A 24,444-nucleotide genomic window follows, 5' to 3' on the forward strand; every position below is an offset into this window, starting at 1 on the left:
CAACATTTGGCACGTTTACTCGTTTCAGATGTACAAAGGTTACCACCGCTGGAAACGAAATTTTAGTTGAGTCCACTTTCTTAAAAATAATGTACGAAAATTGCATAAACATACGCAGTTTAATACAGTCATAATATATGCATATGCAAGTTTCCATGTAGCAGGACACGGTGTGTAATCCGAAGGTTGCATTTCGAAACCAGATCACTGTCAGGTTGTCGCCGCGTTGCAATTGGAACGCGGAAGACATTGAGCCCTGTCGCGCTATATTTTTTGTCAACGTGAAATTATATTCTTCGGCCGAGAGTCTCCCGCGAAACCGGATACACCTATTAAACTACGGCTTAGAAGTTGAAGTCGCTGGACATCTACTTGCAACAGACGCCATAACCTCGCGAATGTATTCGAGCTGGAACGGTGTCGTTTATTCTTGTCTTTATTCGATGGGGAGGCGTGCAACAGTTTTCTACGTAATGTCCTATAAGCATCGTGGCCATATACTCGTTCTATTCCTGTTGGAAAAATGTTCTTAAAGAGTTGCTTGGATTGCAAACTGGAAATTATGTATCAGCGTTACAAATTTTGCATCTACAAACGTTTCGATGCTTTCTTGTTTCCGTATAAATAATTGTGATATAATTTTACGGCCAAGTCACTGTAGACCCGCGATAAGGTAGAGTGACAACGTTACCGACATAATTTGGCGAAAAATGGTTTCACCTGCGTCAACTTTTCGTCTTTGTATCCCAGAATTTTTCGCGGAAAATCGCGGATATTGAGCGCTAGATAATATCCCCAGCTACGAATTGAGTTATACTCTGTGAAATAAAGCCAAAAACACGAAGCAAGTTTCTGGCGTAAAGAATTCATGATGTCGATAATACAGATTGAAAAATGTGACAAGTTTAGTCACAGACTTCGGACCCGTCGGATCAAGACCAAGACGGATCATAAGTCTGTGTACCGACCTGCTGACTCTGCAAAGTCACGTGACCACCCTTGGCCCTTCAAACACTTTGTTTTATAGTACTTTTTCCTTTCAATGTTTAGCTGTACCCGCTTGCGCCGAACGATAAAATCTTGTTCAACGCTGAAAGAAACGTAAAAAGAAACGATCGAGAAGAACATTTTTCTTTCTGCTGAAAGAAAAATATAAAAGCAAATTTATTTTTCGGTAGTACAAGGGTACGGCCCTAATGTGTACACCTAATAAGGTCAGTTCGAATTCGGTTCACATTTTTACGGTTTCGCTGTGCGGCGGTGTTCTCGAATCGAGAGAGGGATCGAAAGCGAAATAAAAGGATAACTGAAAGGAGTGGGAGAGAGAAGAAAAAGAAACAGAGAGAGAGAGAGAGAAAGGGTGGGGGGAGAGAAGGAGCATAGAACGTGTCGGAGAAGGAGAGCCGCATTATTATCGAGGGTATTTACGGGAATCCGCGACGGAATCGTTGCGTGTCCGGTGCCGATGCAGTCATAAACAAGGGGCCATTAATTTAGCCCAGGAAGAATGCCCAATATCCTTCGAAAGCTTTTGCGGCGATCCACCGATAGGCAGCTAACGCGCGGATAAAATAAGTTTAGGGGCGTGAAATTGGCAGTAATTTTACAAGCCATAACGATCTACTAAATCTGTAAAATAATTAAGGGCGCAGATGTTCCCGCCGCAGCACCAGACACCGACACCATCCTCTCTCCTCTCCTCTCCTCTCTCCAGCAAAGACGCCCTACCACCGTGTTCCGTCTTTCGCTTCGTTATTTTTCTAACGAGAAGAAACCCCTTGCTTCCCCCACCAGCGTCCTCTGCTTCGTCCTTTTATTGCCAGGGTATGACCAAGTATGGCAGCGAGGTTGCCCCTGTTTACACGAGTACCCTATTTCAATTATGGTCGATTGAGCCTCGTTTGGAGAACGAGTTGCGCTCGCCGGATCAAACGCGAGCCGATTTCCGACGCGACGGAAATTAATCCGATGATCTACGGCCGAGCACGACGATTGATCAGATTTTTCAAAAATTCTTTCAAAATTTGTTTTCATTGAGGCCAGGTCATTACGTTTTGTAGGTTAGAGGAGTTAATTACTGTTTGCAATGGACTCTTGTACGAGACGATCAAATGTAATACGGAAAAGATTGTTTAAGAAAACTGTACGCTCACCGTCTCATAAGATGTGTGTGGCTTCTGTAAACAATTGTTTGTAGTACAGGAATCTACTTGTGCAGAGTTTAAATTAAAATTGAAGGTAGGACCTCGAAGACCATCTTACGACCCAAAGTGTATAATAAATTTGTAGTAATTCTAATGGTAAGAGTATTTCTTGATCAAAATATTTTATGTTTGCATTCTAAATGGGACATTTCCTGCGTAGCAACCTAGTGTTACAGCAATGGGTTTGATGAGTTACGCGATAGGGCGACGACGAATGGAGTTATGCGGTGGATTGGGTTCGTTGGATTTTCGCGGAAAATTTTCGCAAAATGGCGGGTCGCGATCGAAATCGGAAAGACGAGCGGGGAAACGATGCGAACGGGGACGCGCGACTACCGGATGCCCGGAGCCCGGCCGCGAATCACTGTAATTTAATAAATTACAAGAGCTGCCGTCCCGGGGCAAATTGTAGCATAATCATTCATTAGTAGGTCGTGACTTCGCGTCCGTGTGGACGAGAGTACGATATACACGCGGCCAGCCATTACCCACAGCCTTCTTCGGTTCGCGGAGAGCTCTCTCTCTCTCTCTCTCTCTCTCTCTCGCTCTCTGTTTTTGAAAATTTCTACGGACACGGAACAATTTTTTTTCCAAGGTTAAAGTCTCTGTGAACTTGAATACTGAAGCTTACAACATAACCTTAAAAATTGATATCCGATTCTGTTACGACGAAATGGTAGTACTGTTTTTAGGTTATGTAAATATTTTCGCATTTCTAATAAAAATTCAGCTCGCAGAGTGTTAAGAAAGCCAATCTATTATGCTTAGCTTGTTAAGATTGTTAAACTAAAAATGGACTGTCCATCCATTTCCAGTCCGTTGCAAAACGCAGAGAATTTTTATTTTCCGTAAAGACACGCAGTCTAATAACGATACAATTGTTAACATCCAGGAGACACGTTGGAATGACTTGGCAGACGCTCGCGGATACTCGCACAGGATAAGACAAATCCTCCGGGTGAATCGCCATTACTCCCGGGCGGAAGCGTAGCGAGAACGGGCTCGTTCGTTTGAAAAAAAGAGAATGATCAAGGATCGAGCGAAGACTGTAACCCTTTTAACGCTTTATTTTCTGGTTCGATCGGAGGGGCGAGCCGCTCTCGGACGGTTAATTTTATGGTGGTTAATTTCAGCTTGCCGGCTGAAACGGACTCGTCCGGGTTCCTGAAACGACGCCCGCCGAAGAGGAAGCCGCGTTTGTCTTTTTCGTGTCGCTCGCACCGCAGATCCACGAGAAATTGTTTAATAGCACGATCCCGGGCTACTTAAGGCGATCGAAGAACGTGTTGATGGCGGCAATTCCTTGCGACGTACACCGAAACGCAAACTGTAACGAATCGCTGCGAGACCGGCGCGGGACCGAGCTTCTTCCGGTCAGGGAACACCGGCCGTTTCGTGTGCATATCCCGCGGAAAATTCAAAAAATATAACGACAAAGAACACAAAAAAAGAATGTCCACCTTACTCCCCCGGAAATTAAGTGATTGTCGTCCCGTGAAATGGAAACTTTTGGGAAACTGCCGCTTGCACGGTAATTAAATATGGATAAATAAAATCATAAGAAACTTTGCCATAATTTTCTAAGAGAACGATCGAGATTTGACCGATGGTTCCTTTTGCGCTTTTTATCCTCGCGATGGATACAGTAGGATGCAGTGAAAAAAGAGGTTTGACCTTTTGACCTTGAAATTCAAGGTCGAAGTTAATTATTGGTGTAACTTCCTTACGTCGATTGCCACCAAACCGAGGGTGTAGAAACTAGCCACGATTTTCTGTGCAGCCTGTGCAGGGGAATTTTGCATGTCGGTCACGCTCGGCGATGTTTATGCAGCCGATAAGAGCACGAATTAATGCTCCGCTTTTAGCTAATAACCTTTTTCTGCCGTGGATCGGGGTCGTGCGTGTAATAATACGGGATATTGCGCAATTTAACGGGCCCGATGATGCATCCCCCGTAGTTTCGGGGCGAGAAAGCGACCGCTGCCGTTCTCCCGGAGCGCTACGCGCAAGCGGGCGCGCGCGCGGGCGAACGTCGTCGTGCGCTGGAAAACAACGCTGTTAGCTAACAGCGATACATTAATTCGGGCTTTATTAAATTTGCCCGGCGACCCCCGTAATTTCGCCCCGGCACCGAGACGAGTATCCTCTCCTCTCTCCAGTTTCTTATCAGCAGCGCCGGAAAGAATTCCACTGACCGCGGAATCTCGCCATCTACCGCTGCCTTGGGTTACTGTCCATGATGAGACGGTGTGTACAAGCCGACGCATACGTGACACCATTAATAATACGCCGGGCCCTGCGAAAAAACGACCAGCATCCTCCGCGTCCTCCCACTCCGCGAGAACCTCTTGCGAAAGATCCGCAACCGGCGATACCGCGGCGATAACAGGCTACGCTGCCGATTAAAATGCCGCACCGGAAACCCCACCCGAGCGCAGACCACACGCGGATCATTCGAAAATTTGCTATAACTCTTTCCCCGAAATCCTGTTCCTGCGTTCTTGATCTGTTCCCAGACGTACAGGGTGTATAGAAATTACACATCGAGATTCTAGACCCTCGGTGCGGTGTAAATTGAATTAACTTTGACAACTTTCAAGTTCAAGGTCAAAAGGTCAAACTGTTTTTTTTCACTGCAGAGTATTCTATCCATCGCGAGGGTAAAAATTGTAAAAGGAACCATCAGTGAAAACTCTATCGTTTTCTCAGAAAATGATGGCAAAGTTTTATCCATTATCAAACTGATTTTATTTATCGCGAAGGAACGAACTTCTATTGCAAACTGAGGATTCTAGTTAGCGTGGAAATGGTAGTTTCCCGAAGATTTCCATTTCACGGGCGATCAATTGATTTTTAGGTTTAGCAAGGTGGAGCCTCGGCTCTCCGCTCCGAGAGAGTAAGAGAGCCTCGACAGTCGGAGCAGCAGAGCCACGTTCTCGGAAGAACGAGCCGAATTTACGAGCGCTGACATTAAGGCAGGACAGACGCGAATCGTTAGCAGTTAGGTTTTTGCTTGCCGTGCTCTCTGTGCTCTCTCTCTCTCTCTCTCTCTCTCTCTCTCTCTCTCTCTCTCTCGTCCTTGTCCTTCCGTGGTTAATCGTCGCGCATCCAGCGCGAAGGAGCGAGCTGATTGCCGAGGCGGACGGCCAGAGAGCCTGCTTCTATCCCTCCGTTTCTCTCGATCTTTCTCGGGGACCGACGCTGGTTTTACGAGGCTCGCGTGTGGTCGATCCTAAGCTAATTGTACGGTTTCGCGAGCTCGCGAAAAAATCGGAATTCCCCGCTCGCACGAACCCCTTGATCTACGGCTCGGCCGGTGGAAAAACCGGGGGAACTGTTGTCGAGTTAGAGGGAACGCACCGTTTCCGGAATTATCGCGCTCGTAATCCCTGCCCGGTTGAACGCGAATTACGTCTATTTATTTATCCGCGAAAGTTACGCTTTAATAGTCGCGGCATCAGGTGTCCCGATATTTTCCTATGAACCAACGATGCACGTTATTATAGTTTTCAGTAGCGTTTTCACCTCTGGCCTCGGAATGACGTTTCGGACGCGTCATCGGTTCCGTACGGGAAACTTGTGCATTTTGAATTCTCCATCGTGCACGTTTTCCATGTGGAGTCGTCGATTTGTTTCGCGGCTAAATTTCATAGGCAAAATGTTTTATTAACACGCCCACTGCCATGTCATATGTGGGTGACGGAATTATTTGTCCAGGTTTTAACATGAATTTTTATGTTAATACATTCATTGTACATTGTGCGTATATACATTGTAGGAAGTATTTGTTATTGGCATAGATATACTCTTTCTTAAAAAATATCTAGCTGATTTAATTCGGATTGCTTTTACTCGAAAAAAGTTATTCGTCTACTCGAAACAGCCACAAACGTGCGTGCAAAATCTCAATGCGAAAAATGTAACAGTTCCCCTGAAAAAATTCCGAAAAATTTGTGAAAATATGGTACTCATGAGCAGATCATCTCTTTAAATTTTGTAACTCGCGGTACGCGCTGCGACGCACGTGCAGAATGAGCTGATTAAAAATTTCTTCTCATATGCGATAATATGCTCGAAAGAGAGCCGTAAGATGGTCGTAGTAGGCTCGTTGCACCGCTTTCCTCGCGGCAAAGAGACTTCAATAAGCGATCGAGCGAGGCAGATAATTCGTTCGACGGGTCCTTTGATCGGGTCCCGCGCATCCGTCCTTTGATATCGTTTTCTCGGAAATAATTAACGAACCACGATAAAGTGTCCCGAGCCGATGAAACGTCGTTCTGTGCGAGCACCATGAACGGACGCGTTCATGAGCGGACGGCGACATCCGAGCGAAATAACTTATTAACAGACTGCGGTTTCCATTTATAGCAATCGTCGCTCGAATCTGAGAATGTTTTTACGTTAACTACTGAACATATTGAGAAAGAATACGAATTTCTGTTTCACCCCAGCTAGTTGAAATTCAGGTAGAAAACTTTTATTTGGCATAAAGATCCGCTCTCTACCTTGATTCTGAATCAATACAGAAGGTACAGTAAAGTGTTGACCTAAGCCGAACGGAGCTACACGATCTTAGTCGGTACGCTTATCCCCTCCACTGGGGGTCATACCTCGCGGTCACCGAGCAGTGTAAAGTGTAAACATGTCACGTAATCCGATACCGGGTCGAGGGTATATCGGTGTGAGCCACTACTAATCCAATTACAAAACTTTTTTATTTTTTATTATTTTTTATGTGACCTTCACCAACTTATTCGTGGCATTTTTCTGATATATCTGACGTATATAGAGAAATCACTGTAGTGCGCTGTCCTTTTCTACGTTCGGCGCGGTGGACGCGATCGCAAGAAAATAGTAGTCCTACACGATCTATGTCACAACACGGACCCGAGGATTCGGCGTAAATCAAGACTATACTGTATACATCTTTTCTCGTTTTGCATCCCTTTCGTATATCTACCGTGTTCATGTAAAAATTACCGTGTTCGTAAAATTGTTGTGACGTCCCTGTACAAATTAGGTTCCGCCATTGCGTTTACGTGGATCGGGAGGATCGAGGGTCGTTTCTTCGGAGCGAAGGAGGCCAGCGAGATCCGCAAGAGCGTTTATTAGTCGCGTTCCGATCTTGTAACGATGACGACGCTTAGCCGCGGCGACTCCTTGGCTGATTGTGCATCATTTGTGACGAGAGGAGACGAGACGGCTGATGATCGTTCACGGGGGACGTTGAACCATTCCCCGGACCATTGACTGATGCACTAGCTAGCCGGTCGCTATGCTGATTCGAGCTTTCAGAAAGCATTCGAACAAGACCACCGCGAGCAAACGACGCGTCGCGTCGCGTCGCGTCGTCTCCGGCCGATCGAGATGGTACAAGTCCACGGACATTCTTCGAGCAAATTTATTAAACGGCATCTAGCGTGTTCTAGGCGACGATGAAGAACGCTCATTCCCGTCGGACATTAAGGACAGTATTTCATCTTTCGTTTTTACCGAGCAATATCGCCTTTCCTTCGTACCTCTCGATATTTCCATTTACACCTTACCAGGTGTAGCTGATTGATTTTGCGCCGATGGTTTTTAAATTTTTCTAATTTTGTGCTTTGTAGCGAACTAATTTGACTGCTGAAGTTTTCCGAAACATTGACTTTCTGTATTTTCTCTAGTTTTTCTATTGTACTTTTACGGATTTACGAGGAGGGAGCCTGGGCTGGAAAAGAGGATCGAGGACGACTGTTCGGTTGCTAATGATCGGCGGACTGGTCCGAGGACATGAGTTACGAGGATGACATCCGGTTCAACGATCGAACGCCGGTGAAATCAGTACCGGTCGGAGAGCCCGTTCGCTCGGCGACCGCCGATTTACGGTACCGGAGCTGGAGATTGCTTATTAGGAAGCCGGCCGGCGATCAAATAGAAAGGCCAGTGACAATTTGATAGATTGAGCTTTTTGTCGAGGGAGTCGTCGTTAGGGCTGGCTACGGCGCGCCGGAATTATTGGGTTTTTTGTTCGGCGACCGGTCGAATAACTAATAACGAGATGCGAGACGCTCTCGAAGGCGTTGCGGCAATTCCTTGGTGACGAAAAACCGTCGTCGAGGACCGATGGAGCCTGCCGGAAGACGGAACGCTGTTCCGAAGGACGATTAGAAGTGCCGCAGGACGATAAAATCGTCCTGAAGGACGACTAGAGTTTGCAGGAAGATGAGAAACCGAGAAACTGTCTTAGAGGACAACTCGAGGCTGTTAGAGGACGATTAGAGTCTGCTGAGAGACGCCTAGAGGCGCTGGAAGACGCGACACTGTATCAGAGGACGACTAGGGTATGGGACCCAATTGCTGTGCCCATATCAATTATACTTATTTTTAAAGCGTAATGAATTTTAAAAAAGAGATGTAAATTTTGTTCATTAAAATCGGTTAATATATGTGCTATATATCTCTTTTTTAATATTCAGTATGCTTTAAAAATAAGTATAATTAATATAAACACAGTAATTGGTACCTCCACAGTAATTGGGTGTCTTACTCTAGAGCCTGTTCGAATTGTTTTAATATTTCACAAAAGAGGTGTAGATTCGCGGTAAGGTAGAGTGACCACGTTACCGACAAAAATAGGCGAAAAATGGTTTTACGTGCCGCAACTTTTCGCTTGGAAACGGCTCGTTCGAAAGAGTTCAACAATTGCGCGCTGGTTATGAGCTGACGAGATTATGCAGATATTTAGTGATATAAGCGTTAGAAGTAAGCCAAAAATTAGCGATGTGACGTCAAAATTCATGATATCGATAATACAGAGGAAAAAATGTGACAAGTTTAGTCACAGAGACTTAAGACCCGTCGGATCAAGACCAAGACGGATCTTAAGTCGGTGGCTGAAAGAAAAAATATTTGAGAAAAAAAGAAACTCAAAATAAAAATCTCGCCGTGGACATAAACGACTCAGGTTACGGAGGCTCATGGTCCGAACCAACGGAAGCATTAAAACATTTGGAATTCCGCTGTCGCACCGTGGAACGCCGGGAAACCGTTCGGAATCGTAACAATCGATGCGTCTATAGAGTATAGCGCGAATATGCTCGGTGAATTAACGGGCCTCGCTAATTTTAGCACGGTTCCTCGCGGAGCGGAAGCGAGATTAATGCCGCGAGCCGAGGAAAGGAGAATTAAGGCTGATCCGTATCGCTAAGGACAGGGCAAGTTTGATACGAAGGGCAGCACGCGGTCCCGCGAGTAAGCGAGAGCGAGCCAGCGCGCAAACGATCTAATTAAACGCGCCGTGGCGCAATTAGATCCCGACTCGCCTCGACTCGACTCGACTCGACTCGACTCGACTCGGTCTCGCGGACCGTTCTACTTCGCGGCGCGATACGACAAGTCCGACCAAACTTTCGAAACGCTAATTACTTCGCCTCTACTTCTCGCCCGTTCTCAGGGAGAAAGCGAGAAAGAACGCGCGGACGGAGCCGCCCCCGCTTGTTACAACTGCGCCAGCATCGTTGCGATCCCCGACGTCGATCCCGCAGATCGGATTTTGCCGCAGTGCACGCCAACGATCGCACGGTATAGCGCACCGGGAAACCGTCTGCGCATTCTGTTTTCTCCTCTATAACTTCCCGCTAAGATCTAGGGTACACGTAAAGGTGACGCCACATTTCTTATATTCAAGCACGGTGTCGCACGGACGCCATTTTACCAATCTTTGGTCATTTTGGTCTTTGGTCATTTGACCAATCTTTGGTCATTTTGGTCTTTGGTCATTTTACCAATCTTTGGTCATTTTGGTCTTTGGTCATTTTACCAATCTTTGGTCATTTTGGTCTTTGGTCATTTTACCAATCTTTGGTCATTTTGGTCTTTGGTCATTTTACCAATCTTTGGTCATTTTACCAATCATTTTATCAATTTAAATTGTTTTCTATTTTCATTTAATTTGTACGCAACAAAATTGTAAACTGTTTTTGTTTTTTAACGCGTTTACTGCCGTGGGGGCCACCGGTGACCGGCACTCGACTTGCCTGCAGCGCCGTGAGGGCCACCGGTGACCGGCATAATAAAAAATTCATGTTGGCGCCATGGGCAAACACGAATCAACGTTTCAAAGTACATGGATGTACTGTTGTGAGAAAAATGAATTGTTTTAACTACTGCGGGAACAAAGTTGGTTCACGTAAAGTGTGCACAGGAACGATATCAACAATACGAACAAGATTTCAATAGCTTCACGAACAATCGGAGGAGAACGTCGTTCTGGATTCCAGAGGTTCGTTGAATCGTGCGAAGCGTGTTCGGGGGATCGGATTCACTCGTCATCGGACAATAAAAGTAGAATCCATAAACCGTGTCGTAGCGCGGCTCGTAATCGCGAGCGGTCTCCAACGGAAAAAGAGAAAAAAGAAGGGAGTGAGAGAGCAGCATCGCGGCCGAATACGGAAGTACCGATCGGCTGGAGAAATATTTTCGTAATAACTGTAATTAGAGATCGCGTCTCGCGGAGACGAAGTCGTTCGGTCCGAGGCGCACGGAGAAAAGCATAGCCTGCTTGGGCGGGAGAATTGAAAAAGGACGAAAAGGGGAGGGGGAGGAAGAAAAAAAAGCAGAAGAAAAGAAACAAGGTTCCCGTGCCGACAAAAAGTCATCGTCATTAGCCGTTGGTCACTGGTCGTCGCTGCCTCGTCACCGCGTCGGTCCCTCTTTGAATCTCTCGTCGCCCCGGCGAAACGAACGGTTAACAGTTAATGATTAGTTAATGATTTTTTTTCTCCCCGCTCTCTATCCTATACCTCTCTCTCGCTCTCTCCCTCTCCCCCCCCCCTCTCTCTTTATATATGTCTCTTTCTCTGCGTGGCCATCTCCGTTTTATTGGCCGACTTCTGGTAGCGAGATTCCTTTCGGTTGCATGCCACCCGACGACCGTAGATCCGTCCCCATGAAATCGTAATTAACATCGTGTAACGTGAATTTAAGCGGCAATTAAGCGACCCCGGTGCACCGGGACTGTCTTATTAAATAGACACCTCCGGTACCACGAAAAAGCTTTAGGGCCTACCAACTAATTGCGGGGCCTACGGCGAATTCCACCGTGCTGGGAAACCTGTCAGAGTCGAGGAAAATTATGCAGAGACTGAGTACAAATCTTCTGACTTTAGAACAAATTACAGAACACGAGGAAAGATGTCGGAAGCTGGGCAAACATTTCAGATTCGTGTGAAAAATTGTCTGATCCAAAGCAAATGTCTGAAGCTGGTTACACAGTGCAGGAAAAGGAGTCAAAATCGAGGACTATTATGCAGAGACTGAAAACAAATCTTCTGACTTTAGAACAAATTACACAACACGGGGAAAGATGTCAGGAGCTGGGCAAACATTTCGGATTCATGTGAAAAATTGTCTGATCCAAAGCCAATGTCTGAAGCTGGTTACAGAGTGCAGGAAAAGGAGTCAAAATCGAGGACTATTATGCAGAGACTGAAAACAAATCTTCTGACTTTAGAACAAATTACAGAACACGAGGAAAGATGTCAGGAGCTGAGGAAACATTTCAGGTTCGTGACAAAAATCGTCTGATCCAAAGCAAATGTCTGAAGCTGGTTACAGAGTGCAGGAAAAGGAGTAAAAATCGAGGAAAATTGTTCAGAGACTTAGAATAAATTTTCTGACTTTATGCACCAACTTTATTCTGATGCACCAGAAAATTGCTTGAAGAAATATAAATAGAAAACGAGTGAAGTTCTCAATCATTGTCATAAGTACTGAACACTAGACTGCGGATCTTTATTCAAAATAAAAACTTTCTATCTGAACTGCAACAAATGGGTTGAAATAAAAATTTCATTTCTTTTTGATTGAAAATAATATAATACCTTTAAATTCTTCTAATGTTGTTACTGTTCTAAATTACACCTACCCATTTTTGTCATAAATGTATAAAATCCGCAGTCTACCGAACACTATTGAATGAATAAGTACAATTATGAACAATATTATTCAATGAAGAGTACAATGAACAGTGTTGCAACGATATTATATGCTGTTATTAAATAATTAAATGTTGGTATAGTCTTGTTGTAGCAAACAGGCAGTCGTCCTCAAAGAGTTAATTATTTTAAGAATCATTCGTGTCGTAGCGTCGATGGTGGCCGCCATGTTGATTCCCAAAGCAGTGGTTCACAGCAAGGCGACTCGCCCTTTCGATTTGGCTCGCGTGAAACGCGTGCATTAACAGTTTTATGTACAGATCGTTCGTTCTCCGAAGCCCCCGACCGGCTTCTTCTCATTTTAAACGTCTTCAATTTGCCCCCTGCACTTGCGCCTCCTTAAATATCGTCCGCCTGTTCGCAGGTGCACTTTCGCCACCTTTTTTCTCCGATTTTCTGAACTCTCCCACTTTGTTCCAAAAAGAAACCAAAAACAAGTCTCAAACAAATACTAACATTTCACTGTCGAAACCTTTGTCTATGACCCGCGCCCTTTTCAAACTACGAGAGCTATTTCATACCGAGATACACTCACAATTACAAACAACTTTGTATAGCCTGACTCACGCATAATCTCGAGACCATTGTGGCACATAAAATTGTAAACGTTATTCAACTAGTTGCTCGCGGAGTGAAACAAAACTGTCAGAAATTTTTAACCTCACCCTTCGGGGACGACTAACGACGTTAATATTTAAAGATTGATTACACGTAGTCAAATCAGCCTAACTAAGCATAGCTCAAGATAAAAATTCGTGTAATATAACAGTCACTTGATTGCAACGCTAGATTCAATCTTTAGTGATTTAGAAAATAAAATAAAAATGAATAACTCTAATCATTTACTTTTTTCTATATTTCACGCAGCCAGTGTATTTATAAATGCATAAAAATCCGCAGTCTACTAATTAGTAGTAGAAAGAAACCTTCGGATGGTCGTCCTCGAAGGGCTAAGCCGTGGTCTGGTTAACAGGCGATTAAACGCGAGGTTCGAGCACTCTTTGCACCTAGATCCGCAGTTCGTGAAAGCCTCGATACTTTAATGGCGCTATAAGACCGATTACTGCTCCCCTAATGAGGCCCGGTGTTTTCTCATTCTCATTCGAACCGACTTCTTGCGCTCGATCGACGGGTTGCCTACATCGCACTGCTATTTTCTTTTGAATTCTCGAAACTTGCCCTCGTTACGGCGTTAATGGAGACGATTTTCGCCTTCCTCTCTGCAACCGAACGACCGATACCGCTTGCTCGCTCGTTAACGATTAGCTTCCCTTATGGTGCTCGGCACGCCAACTACAATTAGTCGACGCTAAATCGAGCTGATCGTTGGCCAATATCAAATTTATACTCGATGCCACCTCCCTTTCTCTCTCTCTCTCCCTCTCTCTCTCTCTCTCTCTCTCTCTCTCTCTCTCTCTCTCTCTCTTTCTGTCTCTCGACAACGCATTATTCGCGGATCTGCGCGAAGAAGAACAAAAGCGTTGGCGTTCCGCCGCGGAGGAGGCTGGGAAATTGGTCTCGAGCCAATTATCGAATCCGTCGAGCTGCCATCTAACGATTTCCAGAACCCATTTTCTCACAGGTACGAAATTGTCTGAGCCTCAACCCTTGACACTTTCAGCTCCGCGTCTATCAGAAACAGCATGTTTTTAGCAGAATTTTGCATAAATTTTCGCATTATTTCATCTTGGAACATTTTCATCGAATTCTAGGAAGCTCCCAGTATGATACTTCATAAGCTGAATGAGCATTGTACCGAGAGAGTACAGTAGAACCGTGTAAGTCGCAACCTCGGTCGTAGCATACTAGCGCTCCCCACCACTACGTCTTCAAGGTTGTGGAACTCGTGGTGGGGATAGTGGTGGCTACGTGGAAACCAAAGAGTCACTATGATCTGTTAATTCTTTGCACAACCTCGATCTTCACATGCAACGAACGAGGGTCTACTGTGTTCTGGTTTTCGAGGCCGATTTTGCGCGAACTTTGAGATTTTTTCCCGGGAAACTATTGAACCTATTGGATTCAAATTTTGCACACATGTTCATTGGTATTTTAGGTGCACGTGTGATTTTTTTGAAGTTGCAAAAATCAAAATTACGTGAGTTATATATTTTTATAGAACACATATTTCGATTTTCGAGGTCGATTTCACGCCAACTTTGGGAATTTTTTCAGAAAAACTATTGAATCTTTTCCATTGGGATTTTACATACCTGTTCGTTGGTATTTGAGGTACACGTGTGATTTTTTTTAAAGTAGAAATAATGAAAATTGCACGAGTTATATATTTTTATAGAATCGGTATTCCGGTTTTCGAGGTCGGTTTGGCGCCAACTTTGGGAATTTTTTCAGAAAAACTATTGAATCTTTTCCATTGGGATTTTACACACATATTCATTGGTATTTGAGGTACACGTGTGATTTTTTTCAAGTTGCAAAAATCAAAATTACGTGAGTTATATATTTTTATAGAACACATATTTCGATTTTCGAGGTCGATTTCACGCCAACTTTGGGAATTTTTTCAGAAAAACTATTGAATCTTTTCCATTGGGATTTTACACACATATTCATTGGTATTTGAGGTACACGTGTGATTTTTTTCAAGTTGCAAAAATCAAAATTACGTGAGTTATATATTTTTATAGAACACATATTTCGATTTTCGAGGTCGATTTCACGCCAACTTTGGGAATTTTTTCAGAAAAACTATTGAATCTTTTCCATTGGGATTTTACACACATGTTCATTGGTATTTGAGGTACATGTGTGATTTTTTTCAAGTTGCAAAAATCAAAATTACGTGAGTTATATATTTTTATAGAACACATATTTCGATTTTCGAGGTCGATTTCACGCCAACTTTGGGAATTTTTTCAGAAAAACTATTGAATCTTTTCCATTGGGATTTTACATACCTGTTCGTTGGTATTTGAGGTACACGTGTGATTTTTTTTAAAGTAGAAATAATGAAAATTGCACGAGTTATATATTTTTATAGAATCGGTATTCCGGTTTTCGAGGTCGGTTTGGCGCCAACTTTGGGAATTTTTTCAGAAAAACTATTGAATCTTTTCCATTGGGATTTTACACACATATTCATTGGTATTTGAGGTACACGTGTGATTTTTTTCAAGTTGCAATAATCAAACTTACGTGGGCTATATATTTTTATAGAATAGGCATTCCGGTTTTCGAGGTCGGTTTGCCGCCAACTTTGGGAATTTTTTCAGAAAAACTATTGAATCTTTTCCATTGAGATTTGACACACATATTCATTGGTATTTGAGGTACACGTGTGATTTTTTTCAAACAGAAATAATGAAAATTGCACGAGTTATATATTGTTTTGTACCGCACCTTAGGGTTACTATGCCTTATTGAGACACTGCAACGCGGTTCAGGAAGCTTCCTTGCACAAAACGTGCCCGTGGCAAACGCGATCGACGAGGTTCGAGTAAACCGTGGGCAAGCGATTCCACGAAAGGCGTCGTCGGTTCGATCGGTTCGATTGGTCGCACACGAAACTAATTTTCAGGGTTCTACGTAGGAACGACGGGCTTGGTAAAAGCAAAGGCACAAGGGTGGTTTAATGGCCGGCGACATGACACAGAAAGCCTGCAAAAGCACAGGTCGATATTCAATTTACAGTTTTGTCACAACGGCATTACCACGGTGGTTCGTGGAAGTGGCGGAGGTGGTTTTAGCGGTGGGTGAGAGAGGCGCAGTCATTCGTCAAGATCGAAAACGATGCTTACCCTGAAACGATAAAACCGCGTGGGCGTGCACGGGCTCGTTAAGCCGCTGTCGTGGCCCCTCGTTAGCACCGATGCACCCAGCCCGATGCAACAAATGATTTAAATATAATACTTAATAACGCCGCGCACCGTCCCCGGGTCCCCGGGTCCCCTGGCTCCATTCAATGCACTTTTGTTTCTCGATTATGCATTATCCCGCCGCGTAAATCGTGTCCCGCGATATTAATGGCGCGTACCGGCCGAGCAGTCGCGGCATCGATCAATCTCGTTGTCACAATTAAATGCGCGGCCACGGACAGTCGAAGAATAATTTATGTTAGGCTACCCACGTGAACCACGTAACTCGAGGTATGTGTGCACTGTGCCGGGATCGAGATCGAAAGACCGTCTTCGATTGCAACGTTCTTGTACCCTTTGTGATCCTGTCATTAGGATTTTCTGCTGTTATTGTGTCCACGGTTCAATACGCTACGACGTAATGCAGCACACTGATGTGCAATATTAAAGGAGCGCCAAATTTTTATTCAAAATTTTTCAGATTTATTCTACGCTCGACAAAACTGCGATGAAACTTCGCGCAGCAAATTTTAAGAACTCATTTCCAAGGGGAGACAGTTAAAACATTTTTTAATCCTTGTGGAGTGGATTTAAATGTGACAAAATTCAGAAAGCTCCTCTCGCATAATGTTTGGGGACAAATTTTTACTCGATTCTGCTCTCTGAAAATGATCTGTCTCATCGCTTCTAAACTTTTCTAGAATTGCGTCGAAAAGGGTCCCGAGGTCTTTGAGAATTTGTCCAGTGATCCGGTAAAAAAGATTGACCTTGATTTTGAAAATCCAGAACCACAATAGTCACATATACATCTCTGCGCGCCGAAGCACACGGTTTCACTGTTCAAACAAAAGATCGCTAAACACGTATCCGAAAGGCTGCGATAATGCAACAACGGTCCGCGAGGCTATCGCTCACAACAGGGACACCGTCGACGCTCTCCGTTGAAACAGGAATGAAGTATCCGTACAACCATAATATTCCTTCTAATCCGAGCAGATACAAGCCGCGGAACGACTCGAACGGTGCACATGTCCGACGCCGCTATCAATGACAAGCTATAACGTTAATATCCGCACCTGGCTACGAGGGAAAAATCGCGGAACGAATGCGGAACGCATGGCGATAAATCACAAACAGAGCGTGCGTACCTCCGCCGAGTTTTCTGCCGATTCGTACACACGTATACGGTAAGTACGATTGGAAACAGAGGGACGAGGTAACCTGGTCGCCGCGAAAAATTCGCGGAACAAAGGCAGCACGCGGCGGGAACGTGCTCCGACGAAGACAGCTCGCCTTGATCGCGAAATTGGTACAGTTCCGAATGCGCAGGGAGCCGATCGCTCGTAAATCAACGCGCAAATTAGACGCGAGGGAGAAACGTTGATTAAACGCCGAGTGAAAGATCATGCGTGCCCATTAGACACACGCTCCCGTCCGAAACGATCGCACGAAACGCGTTCGCGATCGGGCCCCGGGTTTTTCCGTGAAATTAATTGCCCGCGATGCCGATCGCGCGCGCACGCGATCCTAACGCTCGGAAAAAATTTTTCAAACTGTTCACGGACGTTCGAGTAAATATGCTCTCTGCGTCGGCGTCGTGAAGAAAAATCTATCGGTGTGTATTGGTCGATGCAATGGTGTGCGGAAGTGGGATCTTCAAGCCACCAAATGAGTCAAATTATCGCAGTTCGAATATTCGTGAATTTTTCGAGAATCGGAATATTGAGTAAAAATATGCAACTGCGTAAATTACGGTATAAAACCGAGTAAACGCAACATTGCAGGGATTATTACAGGCCAGAACATCGATGTCGGACAAGTCCCCGCCTAACCGTTCCTTTTTCCCATAAAATTGCATGCGCTATAAAACGTGACTTTAAACAAAGTTCGAGTTTACCATCAATATTTATTATAACGCGGAACGCAACTCCGGTCGCATGTACCAATTATCCACCGCAAGATCGGGCTCAATATAACGTTTCAGTCCCTCGCCCTTTTTACACCAGCCGACATCATAATTTCTCGGTGAACAGCGTCGCCCGTGTGACTCGTCGCCGATGGATAATTCATCGTCTGCGACGATCATGTTCGTCGCGGCTTTCTTCGAGGAAAACCATCTTGTGTTCCGGTTATAGTGTCAGCTGGCTGGCGATTATAAATAAACTGCACGATTTCGTAGCAATTTACATTTTCACTAGCAAATCTAAACGAACAAATCGATTTTGACTAAGTCAAACTCCGTTAACAACTAATTCTGTTCGATGCATGCATCATATTAGGCAACGATAACAATAATTTGGCAATGAGAACTATACCTATGAATAAATTAATTTAAATTTTATCTCTGAATTTTAAGCTCTCGTCTCAACCCAATGTTTACAATTTCAACTAGACGTCAGATTTCCTGCATTTCCCTTTCTCCCGATTGAAAAATTCCCGGGAGGGGTAAAAACTAATCGAATTCAGACCAGGATAGTACTGGCCGTTCCATCAAGGAAACGTTTTCGCGTCCGGATAGTTTTGGTGTTCGGTTAGGGGCCAATCTCGTTACGTCTGGCAGTTGTACGCACAGTTATCCGTAAAATCTCCGCAGGATCAATCTGGAGGGTATCTTAGAAAATCAAACCGCAAACACGGGCGCGCAGTTTATCCTCGGCGAACGTGAAAGGCGCCGCGAGAAACGGCCTGATGGGACTCGAAAGACGCGGGCTGTACGCGCCGCGGACACGCATGATCGTCGCAGGCCGGCTGGCAATCAACTGGCAATTTCCCTCGGCGACATGTAATTTCGTCAAGGTGGCCGCCATCGCCAGGTGACAACGGAGAAATTCAAGAGATTGGATTCTTCCGGGCGCCTCCGAGTGTTATAATTATACTGCGCGGCGGTACTTTATGCAGAACCGAAATTGTTTGCGTCGACCGCCGGACGCTGCAGCCTACGTGCACACTTATCTCTCGTCCGTATAATTTTAACGGGTCGAACGTGGCACGTTTATACATTTTTCAGATGTTTTTATCGTTCAGAATTTTTGGGGAATTTTCATTTTCTCAATTTCCGTATTGCTCGAGATTCGGAATTTTGAAATTGGTAGAAAGCAAGAAATAATATCCTGCTCCGAATTTGTTTAGTCTCTCTTACTTCTGATTCTTCTATATTTTTCAATTGGAGCTCGTGGAGAATAAATTCATTTCCACTATAATAATTCTTTTAAAATTAATTTAAACTTGAAATTTCCCGAAAATTTCAACAGACCTGATATGTACTGAATATTGGGGACCTAAGAGGCCCAATTAGTATGGGAGCCCCAATTACCGTGCCTATATTAATTACACTTATTTTTAAAGCATAATGAATATTAAAAAATCTTTATCGAAAGAATTTAGTATCTCTTTTTTAATATTCATTACGTTTTATGGATAAGTATAATTGATATGGGCACAGTAATTGGGTCTCTTACCCTAGTATATCGATTGGTGATTTTTCTGAAAAAAGTATAGTTCGTGGACAAACTTACCGTGCATATCGTTGGAGTTTGTCCATGGATCTTGGCGCCGTCGACCAAGTCAGGCGCCTTAGGTAAATCAGAATGTGTCCTCGAGGATATATGCGACGATGTAGGTATACTGCTTGCGTTGGACACGTGAGTGGTTGCCAGTGGCGTGCTGAGAGGAAGTTCTGGTTGGAAGAACCATGTCGGCCACTGTAACATCAACATCACACAGTGATCACTATTCAATGGGTTTCTCTATTTTAAAATAAACCGAATTTCGTTACTGCTGTTCGAAAAGCAAACCACTGTCAATACAATTCTTCTTATTAACAATCTTACATTTTCTTACAGGTTCACCCATATGTATTTTTCTACGCTGTAATGTGGCCTCCAGGTATTTTTGGAAATTTTTTTAATTCTCGTTTCAAACGATTAGCCATATAAAAATACGTAGAATTTCAACAATTTCATTGAAGAGTAGGCAATTCTTAGAAATTTTTCATGTGGAAGATTATATTCTTTGGGGCATGATTCACGATATCCCAGGGAAATATTTATAATATCTTATAGAAGGCTCGAAGTTGTTCAAACTCTTGTTCGTTCATCTTTCACTTCCCCAAGGAAAAGATTTTAATTATTTTAAATACGTTAATATTCATCAAAATCGTTGACCTCGAAGGATTAAAAGTGTACTATCAAAGTCTCTATTACACGTTAAGTGCCAAATATCAACCGCAGAGATTCTCACAAAGTCGGAATAATTTAATCAATGACACCAAAACTAGAGATTTAAAATGTACTATAAGGGATGCTGTCTTAACCCTTTTGAATTCGAAAAACTCCTATAAAATTCGGCTTGTCTGGCTATCTCATAATAAAAATGAATTTCTCAGTTAAAAATCACTGTCAGTCATATGCGACCGACGTGGCATTTAACGTGTTAATTTCCCACTCGTCACAAAATTTGCAAGCCAGATCTACGCAGATAGGCTTCAAAAATTCATCCCATCGAGAAAACTGTGCCACGCAGTTCGAACCGTTTGCCTGTCGTCGCACGCGCTTCCTTCACAGTTGGAAAAAGAAGAAGGTGGCGTGGGTTCCTCCGGACTCGTCCGCGTTCCTGAACGCGCAGATAAAGCTCTTGCTGTGACTGGGGACCAGGCATTAGTGTCACCGAGTGAATATGAACCCCTCTAAGATAGATGACAGAAGCCCCTGACCCCGTAAGAAGCGCACTCGGCTGCGAGAGGTGACCGACGCGTGTGTGGTCCATTGTAAATGCTCGCGAGGAGGAACCCGGGGAGAAGATGAAAAGAAGCCACGGCTTGTTCCGTTCACCGTGGTACGTAAAGACCTTTTGATCGGCCTGGCCAGGCCGGGCGACACGAATTCCTCGCGATTCTTCGCGAATCCGATGCTGATCGCGGCCCGCTGCAACGCGCTGCAACGAGGTGCATTGACGCTGCGCCCGCCACCTGCGTTAAGCCCTTTTTGATCGGGGTGTCGTGCGATTTATCCTTGCGAGCGACGCAATCTTTTCTCTGGATTTTCTTCAAGCACAACTGTCCTTGTCCGTAAAACGATTTGTTCGAATTCGTGAAATTAATTCAGTTAATTTCTCTCTCGTGACAGAGTTTGTGATTAGTTTTATGCAAAATAAATATTGCATCAATTGCAAGACATAGAAACCAAGTAGAATGTTCTTTCCTGACTCTTTTATCTTTTTTTGTTGTTATTTTTATTATACCTGTGGCCTCGATACTTTGCTAATTATGAATGAATTGTAATCGAATCGCTAATTCTTTCTTGCCTCCATGTCAATTTTTGATTTGACATAAGGTTCGATAAAATAAGATCATTATTATTATTATTATTGGGTCAAGCATTTGACAGAATATAAAAAGGTCGAATACGATACATCCCCCGTTATTTACACATTGAAATTTACATGCACACACACGCATGCTGGGTGTTTGTAAATTGATTGTAGATTTAATGGATTTATAAATGCGATAAACCGAACAGCTTTATTGAAATTTGAAATGCGTTGTTTTTATGGCTGCGTCGTATAAAATCCGCCATAAAAGGAAAATACGAATCGGAATATCGAAATGAAACGAAGCTTAATGTTCGACCTCAGTTTGTATAAGAACGTTCGTAGAAAGATATAATCATGATTAAAATGCTGATCTGATTCCAAATGTATAACTTGATGTTAATATATGCACACCAAATTATTCTACCCTTTTCTCTGTGAAGACAAAAATTCACATAAAAGTTCACGGTTAATACAACCGTTTATGGTTCCTGGTACAGCATGCTCACAACTGTCCTATAATGTACGCAAGAAATTATTTTCAACGAAGATTTAAAAGTCGTTTTTTCTATAAAAACGAAAATTCATGGTATAATTACTATACTACCTCTTCGGATTATCGATACAACATTTTCAATGCGTTATTGTAACGTGTACGAAAAATAATTTTTCGAAATTAATTTTTTCAAATTAACCAAAATACGCAAAAATTACTGTCTTCTTCTCCGACATTGCATCGAATGCAATATAAGCATAAAATAATCTGTAAAATATAAAAAAGAAGGGAAATATTTGATGAAAAATTTAAGGATTACTTTTATTGCTATCACGTAACTAAATATTATAACTGGACTGCGGATTTTTGTGCGAAATAAACATGTTCTGCATCTATTTTGAGGAACAGGGAATAAATAGAAATTTATTCCCATTCTTAACAATCACGATAAATGAAAACATATAAATATGAATATTAAATATAATATAAAAATAATACCTCCCATAGATCAGTGGATCACGGAGCCAATGATAAGCAGAGAGCGGACAAGCCTTCTAGAATCGTCAATAAATTCGGATTTATTTATCAGTTCTACAGACTTGCCGAGACCGTGCGGTAAACGTGATAGTGTTGCGTCACACGTGGCAATATCGCATGTTTTGCTTATGTTTCACCGGCGGAGGTAAAGGAAGTTCGATCAGCCGGTGCAGGGTGGTTCCAGGGTGGTCTGGCGAACGTCTCTTGTCGTCGGCTAGCAGAAGTTAACGGCAAAACCGAAATAACAAACTCCTAAACTCGATGAGTTAACGCCGGCTAGCCGACTAGTCTCGGCGCTCTGTTATTTTCTGTTTACCGCGGCCATTCTACGAGCAAATCGTTTACAGTGGATCGCAACCGGCATCCTTTGCGCGGCCTTGCTCGACAAGAACACGTTTCACGCGATCACTGTCCCACTTATGCTTGCGTCCGTATCCATCGTTGACGCATCTCTATTTCGCGACAACGTTACTCTGCGATGCACAACTATAGCGCCGAAACGATCCTTTTCGAATTTTTGCGAACTGGTGAATTTCTCTCGGAATTTGTTCCCCAAAATTATCATGTCTTTCACTTTCTCCGGTTACCTGTATTCTGACAATCAACCGAGTAATAGAACCTTTTTAATTAATTATAATTTCTTTCGAAAACTTGCGCGATCATATTCGTGACATTTCTGTGATCGAAACGACAGCAAATACGGTACAATTTGGATCGTGGTTTTTGATTGTCCGAACTAATCAGCAGAATCTCTGCGGTAAAAATCAAATAGAAATATGATCCGTGTTTATCGGTGCAGTTTAAAATGAATTCGCTTAGCTCACGTCCTAACTCAAAGAATAACGTCACTGATTGTTACCAATTTTGAGAAAGCGGTTCAGAGGTCGCGCCTCCGCTATCCGAACGCACGAGCCACGTGCACGTGGACTATTTTCGTACGATTCGGGGGAAACTAGCCGCGGGATTTTTCGAATTCCACAGCACGGAGTCATCGAATGCTCAGCTGGAACATTCAGCTGGAAGTGAACGGCGCGCATGGATCTTATCGGGTCGGAGAAAAATATTTGCGTTCGAATTAATCACGGGCCCCCTCGGCGACGATGCTCCACGACAGAGTTCACAGCGAGCCTGGATCATAATCGTGATCTACGAACCGGGATGGCTCCCTTCTTTCACTTCGGGCCGATCTAAAAGTAGCGAACGACGCTCGTAATTATTCGTGCAGGCGCCACGGACGAATATGGGCCATCCTTTGATCGCGGTAATAATAGAGATCTCTGCTCGATCGATCCTATTGCGAGCCATTGTACGCGCTCGTCAGCAGTCGAGACCCTAAACGCTCGATTTCCGTTAAAATGTTCACGATTGCACGGTTGCCTCGGAAAATCAGTTAACCCTTAGCACTCGAATGGCGACTGTATGGCGCCACTAAAAATTCCTATATCATTATTCAAAATATTTTTTACAGTATTAAATTTATTTGCATTTAATAATTTACTAAACATTTCAGTACTGTACGAGTAAATCGCACCATTTTCGTATGTACAGCATGAAAAAAAATATATAGAAGGGAAATATTCTAGGTCGGAAAAAGATATTTCGTTTTGGAGTTAAAATGGCTTCGAGTGCAAAGGGTTGAACCTTCATGCAAAATAAAAATTGTCTGTTCTTTCGTTTTGTGTTACTTCTACGCATTTTTGTCATGAATGTATAAAATCCCGAATTTACTAATTGTACAGAGACATATAATTAGATATAAGCGGTATAATTGCATATAAGGAAGCTGTGATAATTATGTAATTTACATACAATGCACGTGGAAATATGTAAGGCAGAAGTCCTCCGTAGAGGTTCCAAGGAGGAAAAAAAAAACAATAAAAAATCGGTCATTTGTCCACTGGGACAGGTACTTTTTGAAGTAACTGTACGTAACGTGTGACTCAATTTTCGCTACTCGCCGATTTCACGGGGAGCGTTCTTAATCTCGCGGCACTGGTTTCGGTTGGTTTCGCACAGATTTCGCAACTTGGCCAGTATATCATCGGGCCGCGGTTGCAGGCGATGCATCGATGTAATTCGACGTGTCCCCTAATTAATCCGATGGGAAT

General features: G+C 43.5%; 1 protein-coding gene across 1 annotated transcript in view; it reads right to left on the minus strand.

The window, feature by feature from the left end:
- The window catches only part of LOC143355543 (uncharacterized), a 373,911-nt gene that overhangs the window by 316,022 nt on the left and 33,445 nt on the right, over positions 1–24,444 (minus strand). The window contains exon 2 of the mRNA XM_076790434.1: positions 19,512–19,697. Coding sequence (XP_076646549.1) covers positions 19,512–19,697 — 186 coding nt within the window. The remainder of the gene's footprint in view (positions 1–19,511; positions 19,698–24,444) is intronic.

The sequence above is a fragment of the Halictus rubicundus genome, chromosome 7 (assembly GCF_050948215.1).
Source record: "Halictus rubicundus isolate RS-2024b chromosome 7, iyHalRubi1_principal, whole genome shotgun sequence".
Taxonomy (NCBI): Eukaryota; Metazoa; Arthropoda; class Insecta; order Hymenoptera; family Halictidae; genus Halictus; species Halictus rubicundus.